This window comes from Sapajus apella, unplaced genomic scaffold, assembly GCF_009761245.1.
Source record: "Sapajus apella isolate SASKATOON/1434 unplaced genomic scaffold, GSC_monkey_1.0 scaffold33, whole genome shotgun sequence".
Lineage (NCBI taxonomy): Eukaryota > Metazoa > Chordata > Mammalia > Primates > Cebidae > Sapajus > Sapajus apella.
Window position 1 is genome coordinate 12,997,883 of NW_022436973.1, and position 14,761 is coordinate 13,012,643.

The following is a 14,761-nucleotide window of genomic DNA, read 5'->3' on the forward strand; positions in this document are numbered from 1 at the left end:
AGCAGCCAGTCACATGGGAGGGGGCCCCAAAGCCAGTGCTCCCTCTGCCAGTCCCGCTGCCCTACAGTCCCACCCCATCCCCACAGTTCCATCCTGTCCCCAGTTCCAGTCATCCCTGTGCCAGGCTGGCAGGCAGCATATGACAGAGGCAGAGCCAAATCATGGCTCTCAGAGGCCATGTGTTGAAAAGACCCTGGTCCCCCCACTGTTAGAGAAAACCAGCCCTGGCATGTCAGGGGACCAAGATTCCAAAATTTCAGTTACCTTTTTATTTTATTATTTTTGATAGTTTTGGGGGGAATCAATTACCTTTGAGGACAGGATTTTGTTTAAAATCAAATCTTTATTCAAAAGGTAATCAAGGCTGAGAACTTCCGCAGTCTATGACAAAGAGCAAGTCCAGGCAAGGAAAAAGCTCTCACAAAGAATGTCACTCTGGTCTCAAAATGTTTAACTGTTTTCCTAGTAGAGCAAAATCTTGAAAGGGGCCCAGTTGCAACTTTAAGAAGTGTTTAGGCAGCCTGCCTACGTGGCCGGCATTTAAACCAGTGCCAGAGAATCGGCTTCCTGTGGGCCGTGCCTGAGCCTCAGCCCAGCTTGGAGTCTGAGCCGCCAAGGAGGCCTGTGTTCATAAACGACATGCCCATGCCATCCCGTGGTCACCCTCCTGGACATGCCCCCCCTCAAGGCAACGCCCACCTTAGGCAGCAGGCCAGCTGCAACCCATAGTCGGAGGGTGGTTGCCTTTGGCCACAGGAGGGTGGGAGGCCTGCCCTGCCCTCTGATGGCTTCAGACATCTGGGATGGAGTGGTCCATGGTGTGGCGGAGCAGCATTGGAGACAACCTGGGTACAGCAACAACGGTGGCCAAGTTGGCAGCTCCTTCTCTCCGCCCTCCAGCACCCCCATCCCCTTTTGAGCCAGAGCCTCCATGTGGGCCTTCACTCCCAGTTCTAAGACTTACAAATCTCCAGAAGCCACAGGCTGCCTTGGAGGGAGGGGAGAGGAAGGGAGGATGGAGCTGGCTGGGCCTGTGCCCTGTGTCAGGGCTGAGAAGGTGGGAGTGGCCGAGCCCAGGTGCAGCCAGGAGACAGAGAGGTGGGGGATGGCAGAGGAGGGGTGCAGCCTTACTTTTTGACCATGTGCTCATAGATCACAGCAGGGATGATGGTCAGGGTGACAACATTTCCAGCTGTGGCCAGAATCTCCATGATCTGTTTGTCCTAGAGAGAAGGCAAGTGGGCAATCACCTTAAGGATTGGGGACCAGGGGCAACTCTGCAGGCCACTCTGTGAAAGGGTCAGCATGGCCACTGCTGGAGGACACCACTGATGCCTGACTGCAGGGCAGGGCTGCCTCGGACCCCAAGTCTGTCAGACAAGGGTCCCAGCAGACTCCTAGATAAAGCCTTGCTTGAGTGAGAACATGGGCCTCCCACTTGAGGAGCTCCTTGGTCAAATGAGCATGCGCTTCCCGCCCTCAGCTTGAAGGCCAGTGAAGTGGGCCTGACGCATAACAGGGCCTCATCAATGCGATTCTTCTCCCCCTTTCAAGGGCTCTCAGAGACCCACCAAGCCCACATTTGCTATCCTATATCCCCGGCCCCAGCCACATTTGGGTTCTGGCCTCAACGCATAAAGGGAATCCGCCTCCTGTGGGTGGTATTAAGTGCACCCATCCACCCTCTGGCTCCTGCTGCCGTCAGGGCCACAAGGGTCCTCCTCCTCTTACATCCTCTTAGATCTGCTTGTTTGGTAAAAAGAGAGGCCTGCAAACACCACGTAGATCATGGGAAGAAAAAGAAACTAAAAGTCTCCAGGCAAAGTGTGCCAGGCAGTCCAAATACAATGCTGTGGCCACAGAAGAGCCTCTGGCCCTTACTCAGAGCCCAGTGACCTTTACTTTACACATGTATGTAATCTGGTTATGTGTCTTCTTGGTTGTTCCAAAACAAACGAGAGTAGGTGTGCTAGACAGGACTAGTGATGGCCACAGGTGGAAATAGACTTTGAAAAGACGAATGATCTCAAAAAGTATGGCTGGCTGGGACAAACCCAGTTCTGAAGAGCCTGATGACCCTATGGATTTCTGAATAACAATTTTCTAAATCATTCCTACTTCTGAACAGGATCCACTATGCAAATAACAGTGCCATACAGAGCAAGGAGGTGTCCATGCAGCCAGCAGCCACCTGGGTGGGTGCCTGGGATCTCTACACACTCCTAATCCTGTCGTGCCTCTGGCCTCCATGTGTCAGTAGCAATAGCTATTATTTATTAAGCACCTACTATATGCCTGGCACTGTGCTCAGAGCTCTAAGTATTTTTTTTTTTTTTTTTTTTTTTTTTTGTAGAAAGAGGATCTCATATTGCCCAGGCTGGTCTCGAATTCCTGGGCTCAAGTGATACTCCTGCTTTGGCCTCCCAAAGCACTGGGATTACAGACGTGAGTTGCCACACCCAGCCCTCCCAACACTGTCTTACTAAATCCTCACAGCAACCTTAGGATGAGGACACTGAGGCTCAGCTGCCCACAGACCTGAGCCCTCCCACCACCCAGCCATCCCTCCCTGGCGCAGCCACCGGCCTACCTTCAGCCCGATGACATTCTGCCCGTTCACCTCACACACATAGTGGTTGGTGAGGAGCCCGTTGCGGGCCGCAGAACTCCCTTTGACCAAAGAGACGACCTTCCCCTTCTTGACCATGAAGCCCACGTGGCCCGTGCTGTCCTTGTGCATGGTGACAGTCCGCTGGAATGGCCTGGCAGGAGGGACAATGAGCTGGCCTGGGGACGTGGCTGGGGTCAGACGGAGAGGCTGTCTGGGCCTGGCTACTCACCTGTCCCGAACCACCATGATGATCTTCTCGGCTGATGCCCTCTTCACCATCCGATGGGCTTTGTGCGAGCTCCACCCGGCACAGTCACAGCCGTCAATCTGCAGGATCTGGTCTCCAAAGCGCAGCCCCACAAGAGATGCTGGGGTGTTGGCCTGGACCAACTGCACAAAGAGCCCCTGGGGGAGGCAGGACCACAGAGTCAGTGTCCCTGGCCCACCCTGGGCCAGGATCCCTCTTCCAAGCTGTCGTTTTCCTCCTGATACTCCGGGAGCCTACAGTGTCCCAGGGGCACAGCTCTGCACGGTGGGCACCAAGGTTACCCCATTTCCCTGGGGAAGAAACACTCTAGGCTGCATAGTTAAGAAGGAGGTGAGTCAGGATTTCAACCCTGGCCCGAGGCTGCACCCGCAAACACTCTACTGTACCATTCACAAAGGCATGGGCTTCCCTGGCGTCCGCTGTCTACACCGTCGCCTGGAAGCTAGATGCCCTGGGCAGTGAAGGGCAGGTGGGAAAGGAGGCTCCTCCGAGAGGCAGGGGCCCATGGAGAGGGCGGCAGAGGGCCCGGCGCAACCCAGAACCAGCCCCACTTGGGCATCGGGACAGAGGGACAGGGAGCGAGGGCCTCCCCGCTGGGGTTAGGAGGCCCACCTTACTGTGGACGGGACCCCTGAGCTCTGAGGCCTGGCGGGAGGGCGGGTGCAGTTCGGGGCTCCTCTTCCCGCCCAGCCCCGGCGCCCTACCTGGTCGACTGTCCGCAGCCTCAGCCCTGTCTTGCCGCGCTCGTCCTTGCACAGGTGGATCTCTCGCACCCCGGGCTTGATCTCCGCTCGCCGTACGCCCAGGCTGTTCCCGGACACCGGTGCCACCACCTGGACGGGCCCAGGGCCCGAAGCCGCTGTCTGCAGACACCAGGGAGCAGGGGGTCAGCCAGGCCCATAGGGACCCTGTGCCTCAGGAGACACTGGAGTTGGGGTAGGGATGGGGAAAGGATGGAGCGGTCCCGGGTCCCACCACGTCCCAAGTCCACACCTCTCCCCTAGGGCCGAGAGGAGACGTGGCACCATGCGGCCACTAGAGGGCGTCAAAGTCCATGCCCCTAAATGGGGAGAGAAGGGGCGAGGATACAGAAAGAGGCCCTTCATTCTCCGAGGGAAATTGGTAGGAGGAAGACTCCTTTAAAATCCACTTAAAATAGAAAAAGTCACAATAAACAGTGAGCAGCAGGGGATAAAACTACTGGATTTTTGTCTTAACAAATGTAAAAATATAAAAATTAATGATGCAGAAAAAGGCAAGGAACTTCACTCTCCCACCACTGTTAAAGACGGACGATCTAGCCAGCGCAACAGGCAAGAAAAGAGGGGGAGTCACACAGATCAGGAGAGAAGAAATAAAACGGTCCCTATCTACAGATGGCATGATGGTCTACTAGAAAATTCCAAAGAATCTACAAATAAACTCCTAGATCAAATAAAGGAGTTTAGCAAGGTCCTGGGATGCAGAATTAACATATAAAAGGTTAATCGTATTCTCAGCCTCCCAAAGTGCTGGGATTACAGGCATGCCCACCACACCTGGTAGCAGTTCCTTTAAAAAAATTAAACATACATTAATCATACAGCCTAGCAATTGCACTTTGGGTATTTATCCCAGAGAGATGAAAATGTATGTCTATACAAAAACCTGTATACGAATAGCTTTGTTTGTAATTACCAAAAACTGAGAACAACTAAACTATTCTTCAACAGGTTAAACAAATCCTGGTACATTCGCATCATGGAATACTACTCAGCAGTAAAACGGAATGAATGATTATTGACACACGCCACAGCCTGGATGGATCTAGAGGGTTTTGTGCTGAGTGAAAAAAAACCAACTTCAAATAGTCACACACTGGATGATTCCACTTGCATAACATTCTGAAATGACAAAATTACGGAGACAGAAAACAGATGCCTGTTTGCCAGTGGTTAGGGAGGGTGGCGAGCAGGCAGGCACGACTATACAGAAGCAGAGGTGGTTGTATGATGAACTAGTTCTGTGTGGATTGCAGTGCTGGTTATGTGAATCGACACACTGATGAAATGACAGAGAACTAGAGACACACATTATACCTGCGCAAGACTCCTGGTTTTGATAGTATACCATAGCTATGGAAAATGTAACCATTGAGGAAACCGGCTGAAGGGTACAAATGACTTCTTTGTACTCACTTTTCATCTTCCTGGGAATCTACTATTTAACAATAAACAGTTAAAAGACAACCCACACGGTAACTCATGCCCTTAATCCCAGCACTTTGGGAGGCTGAGGAGGGTGGATCATGAGGTCCGGAGATCGAGACCATCCTGTCTAACATGATGAAACCCCGTCTCTATTAAAAATACAAAAATAGTTAGCTGAGTGTGGTGGTATGTGCCTGTAGTTTCAGCTACTCAGGAGGTTGAGGTGGGAGAATCGCTTGAACCCAGGAGGCAGAGGTTGCAGTGAGCCGAGATTGCATCACTGCACTCCAGCCTGGGCAACACAGAGAGACTCTGTCTCAAAAAAAAAAAAAAAAAAAAAAAAAAAGTTAAAAGCCATAAACAATTTAAAATTATAAAAATATATTTATCATCTTATATTTGTATCAAAATTAAGGTTAAAGGTTGAATGCATTTATGTCCTAATTATTGGAACAAAGGATGGTGACAGTGGGGGCTGCCTAGCAGGACCTTCTTTGCTTCGTGTGTGCCTTTCACAGCATGACCATGAAGGGGGCCATCGTGGAGAAACACCCCAGGGTGCCACCAGTTCTTCTCAGGGTCCCACAGAGCCTCATCCTTGTCGATTTTCTCCTGTCAGATTCTCGCTTTGGCAGTGGCTTTGTACGCGTCTGTGACAGTTCTCCATCATCACTTCCATCAACATCATGAAACTCCCCACCCTTAGCAAGCCTTGCAGTTCGTACTTTCTGTTTCATTGGCTCCGGATGAGCCTGGCAGGAAAGACTGACAGGTGGGACTCAGGGATGCTAGAGCTAACTGGCAAGGTGCTTAGGTGGGGACTGGTTCTGCAGGTGAATACATTTTCATAGCGAATATTTCTGATATGGTGTCTTTTTTCTCCCAGAAGCCGTGGAAAGCAGGCTCAAGGGGATTCCTTCTTTCCATGGCTTCTGGGAGAAAAAGGGGACCAGAGCTGGGTGGCAAGCTCCTGCTCTCTTGGCTCTGCTTATCCATGCAGGCAGCCCTGTTTTTGATGCCCCCAGGTTCATGCTGGGTTTAAGGGCCTCCCTTCTCATCCAACTCAGGCCCAGGGTCAAAGGGCAAGCCTTGGTTCCCCAGCCCCAAGGCTTGTGGGAAGATCTGAAACTGTGAAAGCCCGCAGTGCTTTTCATGAAGCCTCAAAATTAACAGTGCCATCAAGAAACAGCCACAGAGTGCTGGGGAGAGAGGAGGTCTGAGCAGAGAGAAAGAAGGTCTGCTGAAGTGGCAAGACCAGGAAAGAGGGAGGATTGGGACGTTCTGCACCCACAGCAGGCAGAAGCCAAATACGTACACTGTCATCCTCTAGAATCTGAAGCAGGCTCTGCTGGACTTCTTGGCTGGAGAGGGAAAGACCCATATAATTTTCCAGTTCTGCTAAGTTTGGGTACAAAACTGATGGGGAAGGAAGAAAGAAGAAATGTGGCATTCAAGGGCATGTGCTTCCCCATACCCGCCTGGCTTCCCTGTGGCTGCTCATTTTTATTAAGAAATGGGGCCTGGGAATGGTGTTTCTTTCCAAGAGTGCAGGTTATCCCAGGAACACTCGCTGGTGAACGCTCCTCGAAGGGCCCAGGTGCAGGGTGGGATACCGAGTCCTCATGCACCACTTTGCTATTCAACTCCACTGACTTTGTTTGGCACCTGGAAATCCCTGCACCCCTCAGTGAATGGTTCCCACCAGGACTGGCAGAGCCCTAATCCCTTCTTGTAAGGAGTTGTGTCCTTATAAGAAGAGACGACAGAGGGGGGCAGGTGCTCTCATGCTCTCTCTCTCTCTTGTGTGCTCTCTCTCTCTCGTGTTCTCTCTCTCTCTCTTTCTCTCTCTCTCTCTCACCCCACCCCCACCCCTAAGCAAGTGCACTGAGGAAAGGCCATGTAAGGACTCAGCCAGAAGGCGGCAATCTACAAGCTGGGAAGGGAGCCCTCACTAGAAACCGATTTGGCCAGAACCTTGATCTTGGACTTCCAGCCTCCAGAGCTGTGGGAATATACATTTCTGCTGTTAAAGCCATCCAGTCTACAGTATTTTGTTATGGCAGCCTGAGCTGAATAAGGCAAGTGGGGTTCTGGCCCCTTCTCTCTTTGGGGCGCTATCTGCCATCCACTTCTCCCCCATCTGCCCCCACCCTAGGCCAGCCACAGTTCCAGCAAGGAAGTCTGGCAAGTGTGATATTTCATTCCTGGGGTCATATGAGATTGGGTCACCAGAATAGTGCTGACATGCTAAATCGAGGTGACTCCAGTTGTTTATTTAGACAGAGGCCCCCACAAATGATACCACATTCTCAAGGCAGCCTTGCTGGAGGTATCAGAGAAGACCAGCTTCCCTAACTCTGAGTTGGGCTTGGAAGGATAAACAGGAGTTCACCAGGCCGTCGAGGAGGGAGGGAGCAGCATGGGCACAGGCTCTGGGAGGTGAAGTGACTCAGCCCAGGTCACCCAGGCAGTAAGATGTGGGTAGCAACTGGAAGCCTGGTCCTCTCCTCCACCATGTTGAGTCATAGCCTAGGAGCCTCCCATACCTTTGGCATTGCCAAGCTTCCCTGATGACCTCTTCCCTGAACAGACTGGGCACCCAGGAGCCCCCCAACGCAGCTCACTTACCTGGTGTTGGGGAAATGGCTGCCGCCTGGACTGGCAGCGCTGGCATCTTGGGTGAGGCTCTGGCCTGGGCCTAGGGAGGGGTAGGGAGCACTGGTCAGCTGTGGCCAGGACCCCAGGAACCCCAGAGCCTGGAGCTCCATGAGGCCAGGGTCTGGGCATCAGGTATGTGAGTGGGCCTGGGGTGTGGGGGGGAGTGTCCACCAACCCTCAGGTCTCAAGATCACATAAACGTGGCCTCTGCAGATGTGTCTTTTCCTGGGAGGAAGTTCTGAGGACTGTGACCCACCATATACCACAACTCATTTACTGTCTGCAGAAGGAAGAACATCAAGGCCCATCTCCCAATCAAATTCTCAGCTGAGAAGTTCCAAATTCTCAAAACCCACTGGAACCACAGAGTGCTGGGATAGAGGGACAAGGGGGCTCTGGGGGCTGAGCAGGCCAATCCCCACACCCAGAGTCTTGTTTCCTCTGAAAGCCTGCCTCAGAGCATGGGGCCTGCCTATCCTGGACAGAGGGAGAGCTGGGACTGGGCGGGCCAGAGCAGGCATGAGAGAGGCACGTATGCAGCTGTGTGGTCTCATCCATTCTCGCTGTAACACCACTGGCATTGCCCCCTGGATGCCTTCTCTGCCCAGCAGGCCCTGCAGTGGAGACCTACATGCCCTAAGGCCTACAGGAATTTCCAAGTGGCCCCAATACCCAGCACCTTCCAGGGTAATCCCCAAGGTCCCCTTCAGGGAGTCCAGGCCAATAGGGCCTAGTGACTTACCTGAATGGCTTGGTCCACTTTTAGGTCCTCCAGGGATGGGTACAGGGACGACATGGCTACTTATCGGAACACCCTGCAGAGCACAGAGGTTGGGGAGGGATGAGGACGCAGCTCGCACCCCCATGAGAGGAGGCACAGACAAGCGGGTTGGAAGTTAATATTCAAACAGAAAGGCATCAGGGTCTTTAGAATCTCTCCCGGAAATCTGCCCCGAATTCCCTCTCTATATCGGAGCTCTACTGTATTCCACCCATCTCCAGCCTTACTGTCAACTTTTAATCTTGGCCACAGTGAAGTAAGACCAGTAGGAAATTTATAAAGACTCTCACACAAACTGTAGCAGAACATAGACACTCAACAGAGCACTGCTCAGAGGGAGGCGGGAATGGGGGATGGAGAGGCACCACAAACATTCATTTACTAAACACCTTCTCATTGTCCTGGGGAGAATCAGCAGGGCCTCTGAGCAAGGTGCCCAGAGAAAGTGAAAGGAATGATGACCTCTCAAGACATGTTTTAGTTCCTTCCTGACAAAATGTGGGGAAGCAGTCTGCCTTTCTGGGTTCCTTCCTTTACCCACTAACCACTGGCTCTGTCACACCTCCAGGCTTCACTGAGGCAGTCTACGCCAATGGAGCCCCTCTTGGTCACTCTCAGTTCCTGTGGGACAGGCCTCCCCTGGCTTCCAGGCAGCACGGTCACTGCCCCGGAACAGTGCTGGGCTGAACTTCAGTCTCCCGCCTGAACTCACTAATTATCCTGACTGCAGTTCTGAGAGGTCAATGTGTGTCCTGTTCATCCCACTGAACCCACATGTGACAGGTACACATGATAAACGCATGCCTGCTGGCAGCACAGGAGACTGAGGGGCCTGTGCTGGGGTGATGTGACTTCACTCATAAGAGCAGGAGCTTTGCCCTGTTCACACTCGATCTTTTCCCACCAAGACACTGCCCAGCACATGTATGCTAGCAGAAATTGTTTGATTGAATAAATCAGTGGTTTTCCAAGGAACAGATTGGAAATTTGTGTGGGTATTTTGGGTGTCACAAGACTGAGGGAACAGTCATATCCCGGGGGGGGAGGGTGGCAGGATATGAAACTCCTGTAATGGATGGGACAGTCCATTACAGTCACAACAAATGGTCCTGTCCCACTCAACTTTCAGATCAAACCTTCAAGAAAGCCAAAAATCTGTTATAATTGGTTGTATATACAATCATAGTGAATTTTCCCCTAGTTTTAATACACATGAGATTGTCTGGAAATGCATACACTAGGTTACTTGTGGGGAGTTACACTTTGCTCACCATTCTAGAAATCACTGCCCACCCTGCTCACCACGGGTGAGTCACTGGAACAGCATGCCCACGTCTGTGCGCATGTGTAGCTGTCAGAGTGGCTCCACGCTTCTACACAAATATATTTAGCCTTTGATTCAAGATGTCAGATATAAACTGTTGGCAAAATCCAGCTGAATATTCTCTTACAGTAAATCTAAGCTGAGTCCTAAGTTAGGTATAAGCATGATCGGGTGTAAGCCAGCCTCAGCTTTTACAAAGTGAAATGCATATTCTTTTATTAGAAATTGCTTTCATTTCCCTGACTTCTCCTTTATAAAGACAGGGCATCATACTGATTTTTTTACTCGGGGGAACCATCACCTAGGCTACAGCCTCGGGATAAACCTGCCCCTTCCCTTGGCCTCAATTCCCTGCTTTGGGAAATAGGAGCCACGAGGCACACAAACTCCATCCACTGCGCAAGTCCAGAAGAGAGGGCCAACGCAACGGTCCCTAGGGCCTGCCTCCACCCTGGCCTCAGTTTCCCATTTGTCAGATCGTTCCATGATCTCGAAATGACTACAACCCCCGCCGTCGCCCCAAACGAGCCAGAAGCGACATCTCCCGGTTGCTACAGGTTACGGCGGTTGCTAAGGGCTAAGGCGCCTGCGCAGAAACCCCGCCAAGTGACGCAGCAGCGTCTAGAGCGCATGTGTCTCGCCCACCCAGACTCCGGCGCGGCTAGGGGTGATTCCCACGATCCCTGGCGGCTGCGGAGTGGAAAATGGCGGCCTCCATGTCGCGTGGGTTGTTGGTCGGGTGGGTTACTAGAGTCCACCCGGTCTCATGCTTTCTCTGGGCACCCGTAGCTGGCGCCGGCATCCACAAAAATAGATCAGGTAAAGCAGCAGAGTAAGGGATAGGAAGGCTCGGTCGGGCTCTGCGGCCCCTCTTTACCGGATTGGAGGCTGCGAGGGTGAAATCAAGCTTTAAACTCCCCTGGCCTCTGAACACCGTTTTAGCTTCCGAAGGAGGAGGACTTATAAGATTCTGTACTAAGGCAGCCGTGGGAAAAGAGGAGAACCGGGTCGACCCGTGAGCTCCACGCTGCTCTTGCGCGCTCTTTGGTTTCGGAGGCGTCAGGTCCCAAGGTATTTCCTACCAATTGTGACTTCACCCTTCCTCCCACTCTCTCACCCGTTTCTTGTCTGGCAGTGACTTCTGACCCAGTGCTAAGCTAAAAAGGCCCCGCCGTGTCCTACGCATATTTACCTCCTGCCCCACCTACCAGTGACTGATTGGGCCTCTGCTACCTAGGGAAGAGTTCTTGGCTTGGCCAGGCAAATCAATTCCCACAGCAAAATCAGACCAAAAGCCAGTCATGAGGGACTCAGACAGTTGGGTCTGGCGTATAGGAAAAAGGCTAGGGCAATCTGGAAGGTCTCCTGGAGGGAGGAAGAAGATTCTGACTGGGCCATGTAGGATGGATATTCAAGTGGGTGGGAAGAGAGTGCTGTTCCAGGGACAGGGAGGCCCGGGCCTGAGAGTCTAGTTGCTTTCTGGATCCCGTTTACCTCCTGCAGGTTATCCAAACTGGACTCGTAATTCTCCCCAGCAGCTGCTGCGCCTCCACAGCAGTCCCACTAAATCCACCCCCCAGGGCTGTGCCAGAAATCAGGGAGTTATCCTCAGCTCCTCCCTTTCCCATCTGAAGCCATACCTAGTTCTTGCCCTGAAATTTCTGTGACCTGACTTCTGGTAATGTTTGTAATCTCACCAACTCACGCTTTGCCACAATCATCATGAAGTTCATTTATTCCAGACTACTTTACGTTGAGTCCTAAAACTCAACCTGCTAGTTCATGCCTCTATGCGTTTGCAGGTGCTGTTCCCTCTGTCTTAAATGTCATTCATGCCTTCTCCGTTTTCCTTGTGAACTCTTCTTCCTCCAATTCAAAGCTTTCCCCCACAACCACATGTACCCATGGAGATTGGCAAGCCTCCCTTCTGTAGAATACAGCATTTCTTATATTGGCCCCTTCATCATTCATTCCACAAATGTTTATTAATCACCTATTGTGAGCAAGGCCTTCTGCATTTCCTGGGTTGGATTTCCACTGTGCTGTGTTTGTTTGCTCATCTCCCTCACTGGTCAGGAAATGTCACTCATTTGTTAACCCCCAGTGCGGTGCACAGTGCCTGGCACACAACAGGCGTCCTGTTACTATTTCTGCAAGGAGTGGAAAAGCAAGCACAGAGAAAAAAGAAAGCTTGATATCCTAAATATACAGACTTTCTCCCCATGTTTGTCTGTGTTTGCAATAACTAAGCAGAAAATCCTCCGAATAATTACGTGGGCCTAGAAAGGGAGCGAAAATACGACCATAATGAGTTAGGTTGAAAGGCTGCCTGGCTCCTATAATCTGACAATGGAAGTTTGCTCAGTTCTGTGCTGACGGCTTCCCGCAAGTAATTAACTCCTCTGAAAGGAAAAGAACCCACCTAACTCCTCTCTCCCAGAGGAATTTTCCTCTCCCACAGCACTTTCCAGATTTCCATCCCTGAGCTTCTGTACTTTTTGATGTTATAAGCAATAACACCCACAACAAACCAATAGTTGGGCTTTGGAGATCAGCAGGGCTGACAAGGGGACTTCAGCCCCCATCTTTGAACTTAGAGTGAGAACACTCCTTTGGAACACTTAGTTCCAAAGAGCTGAAGCAATGGGACTCCCACTCGTTCCTGTGGACACCTCATCCATCCTTTACAAGACAGCGCGGGGGAGGGAAGCGTGGGTTAGAGTGTCAGAGGAATAGCTCCTGGAAGGCCAAATTAGCCCAGGGATACCGTGAGTCGGAATGGAAGAAGCTGTTGCTAGGCCACCAGCATGTACCCCTGCTCCTCCTCTCAGGGCTGCACTGCCTGCTGGAGAAAAGCTGTGACTTCCTCAAGCAGACACACCTGAACCCACCCTCGGGGTGGAGGGGGGAGCAGAGTTCAGACTGACCACTTCTGACTTGTGAGAGCACAGCATAGGCAAGTCCCTTTTGAATGCCATTTCTTCCTTTATAATCTGGATAATAATACTTGCATCACAATTACCTGGAGATTGAAAGATTTTTAAAAAGAGATAAGTTGTATATGGAAAGCATTTAGCACAGTACCTGGCACAGAATAGGCATTCAGTAAAAGTTAGCTGTTTATTCATTGTTTCAACACTTACGGAGCACCTACTAAGTCTGAGTACTGTTCTAGGTGTCAGCAGTGAAGGAAAGAAGAATTGGTCCCCAAATGTGCTTTTTTAGGGGAGGAGCTGGATAAATAGGTTCTGTGACTTTATGTGCTGTGTTAGATGGTAGGAGGCAATGGAGAGAAAAGAGCAGAATGGAGGGTTGTGTCAGGAGGGTCAGAAGCCTTGCTGGCGGGCTGGGGTGACATTTGAGGAAAGGCCTAAAGGGGTGGGGAAGAGCCTTTCCGACTGAGGGCATGGCCATTGCAGAGGCTCTCAGGTGGGAGTTGGTGTTGTGTTTAGAGAGCATCTCACCAGTGAGAAGCTGTTCAGAGAGGGAGTAAGGAGGAGTAGTGGGAAGGAGGCTGGAGAAGTGAGAGAGGCCAGATCCTGGAGGGCCTGGAGGCCGTGATGAGGACACTGGCATTTACTGTAGTGAGGTGGGAGCCACTGGGGGATTTGAGCAGCAGAGTGCCAAGTTCCAGCGGTTAACAGGCTTCCTCTGGCTGATGTTTGGAGGATAGGCTGCAGGGCAGGAGTGGGAGCAGGAGTCCAGGTGGGAAGTGATGGTGGTGGAATTTCATGAGCTTGGTCCACTGTATGTGAAACCACCTGTCCAGTGCCCGCCCAGCCCATAATAGGCTCATTTCCTGCCCCATTTTCTGAGGCCCTGCTGAGGAGGGCATGCACTGGCTCCTTGTGTCCAGCATGTCATCCCATTCTCCCGACTTTGTGGGCTCTTTTCAGTCTCCAGATGAAGAAGCCAGTTTTTAGAAAGGTGAAGTCCCTGGTGTAGTTCCCCAGTAGATGTTTCAGTGCTGTAGCAGGAGGGTTGCTTGATAGAAACAGCTTCAAGCCAGAGAAGGAGGCCTGGGCTATGGATTCCTTAGGGAAAATGGGCTTTTTGCCTGCCTACAGCTTCTGGTTTCAGCTGGAATTGGCCTTTCAAGGAGCAAAGTGTAGGTCTCACCTCCTTGAGCACAGTCATGGGCAGTCAGAAGGCACTGGAGGCCTCATGATGTCTGGGTAAAGAAAATCACTCAGCCCTCAATCAAACCTGGCCCAGGGCTGGGATCAGAAGAAGAAACCCCACTTCACACTTGACTCCTAGAGTGAAGCACTTTGAAAGGAAGCTGCCTGAGAAGTCCCAGAAGGGAAGGGGCAGGGAGGGAAGGAGACAGGGTGAGAGCAGGTCTCACTCATCCCAGTCCTAGCCAGGATCAGGTCAGGACCCCCAGCGCTTACCTGCAGGCTAGGTGCTCCTCCACGTCCTTCTCCAGCTGCTGCTGAATCTGTTTTCCTTCCTGGAAGGTAGCCCTGTCTCAGCTGGCTTCGTGCTCTGGGAAGGGTGGCGCCCGTCCCCTGTTCAGCTGACTCACCTTGGACTGGGTTGGGCACAGGTCAGGCCTGTGACTGGGTAAACAAGGCAGGTCGCCAGCCCAGAGGAGGCCTTTGGCCTTAGTCTAGATTTGGAGGTGGGATTAAGGCCCTCACAGCTGCTGTTGAGAGGGTTATGAACCAAGACTTCTTGGCCTTTTCTTAAATAGCTCTAAATTTGGGTTGGACGCCTAGTCCTGTGGATCGGGGAAGGCCACAGGGGAAGGGGAAGGGTGGGTTGTGATAGGTATCTAGGGATCTAGGCCAGGCTATTAGAAAGTGGCCAGATGCTGTGTCCCAGCATTTCTTCTTGGAATTTGTTACAGTGAAGTCTCAGGGCCCATCCGTCATTGCTGCTTCTAATAAGGAAAATGTAGAAATCCCAAATGCCTCTGCTTAGTAAA

The 14,761-nt window shown here is 51.8% G+C and overlaps 1 protein-coding gene across 3 annotated transcripts; it reads right to left on the minus strand.

Annotated features, from left to right (window-relative positions):
* Window positions 1-254: 254 nt before the first annotated feature.
* SDCBP2 (syndecan binding protein 2) lies at window positions 255-14,460 on the minus strand. Of its 3 annotated transcripts, XM_032295393.1 has the most exons (10): window positions 14,226-14,460; window positions 13,951-14,117; window positions 8,469-8,541; window positions 7,697-7,766; window positions 6,384-6,484; window positions 3,584-3,742; window positions 2,841-3,016; window positions 2,591-2,762; window positions 1,132-1,223; window positions 255-845 (listed from the first exon to the last, which is right to left on the minus strand). In XM_032295393.1, the coding sequence occupies exons 3-10, from the start codon at window positions 8,520-8,522 to the stop codon at window positions 791-793; spliced, it is 879 nt and encodes a 292-aa protein (XP_032151284.1). In that variant the 5' UTR covers window positions 8,523-8,541; window positions 13,951-14,117; window positions 14,226-14,460; the 3' UTR covers window positions 255-790. The 3 variants fall into 3 exon arrangements, with proteins under 3 accessions (XP_032151284.1, XP_032151283.1, XP_032151285.1); XM_032295392.1 differs by lacking the exon at window positions 13,951-14,117 and having other exon boundaries at window positions 14,226-14,455; XM_032295394.1 differs by lacking the exons at window positions 13,951-14,117; window positions 14,226-14,460 and adding an exon at window positions 10,845-10,868.
* Between the last annotated feature and the right edge of the window lie 301 nt (window positions 14,461-14,761).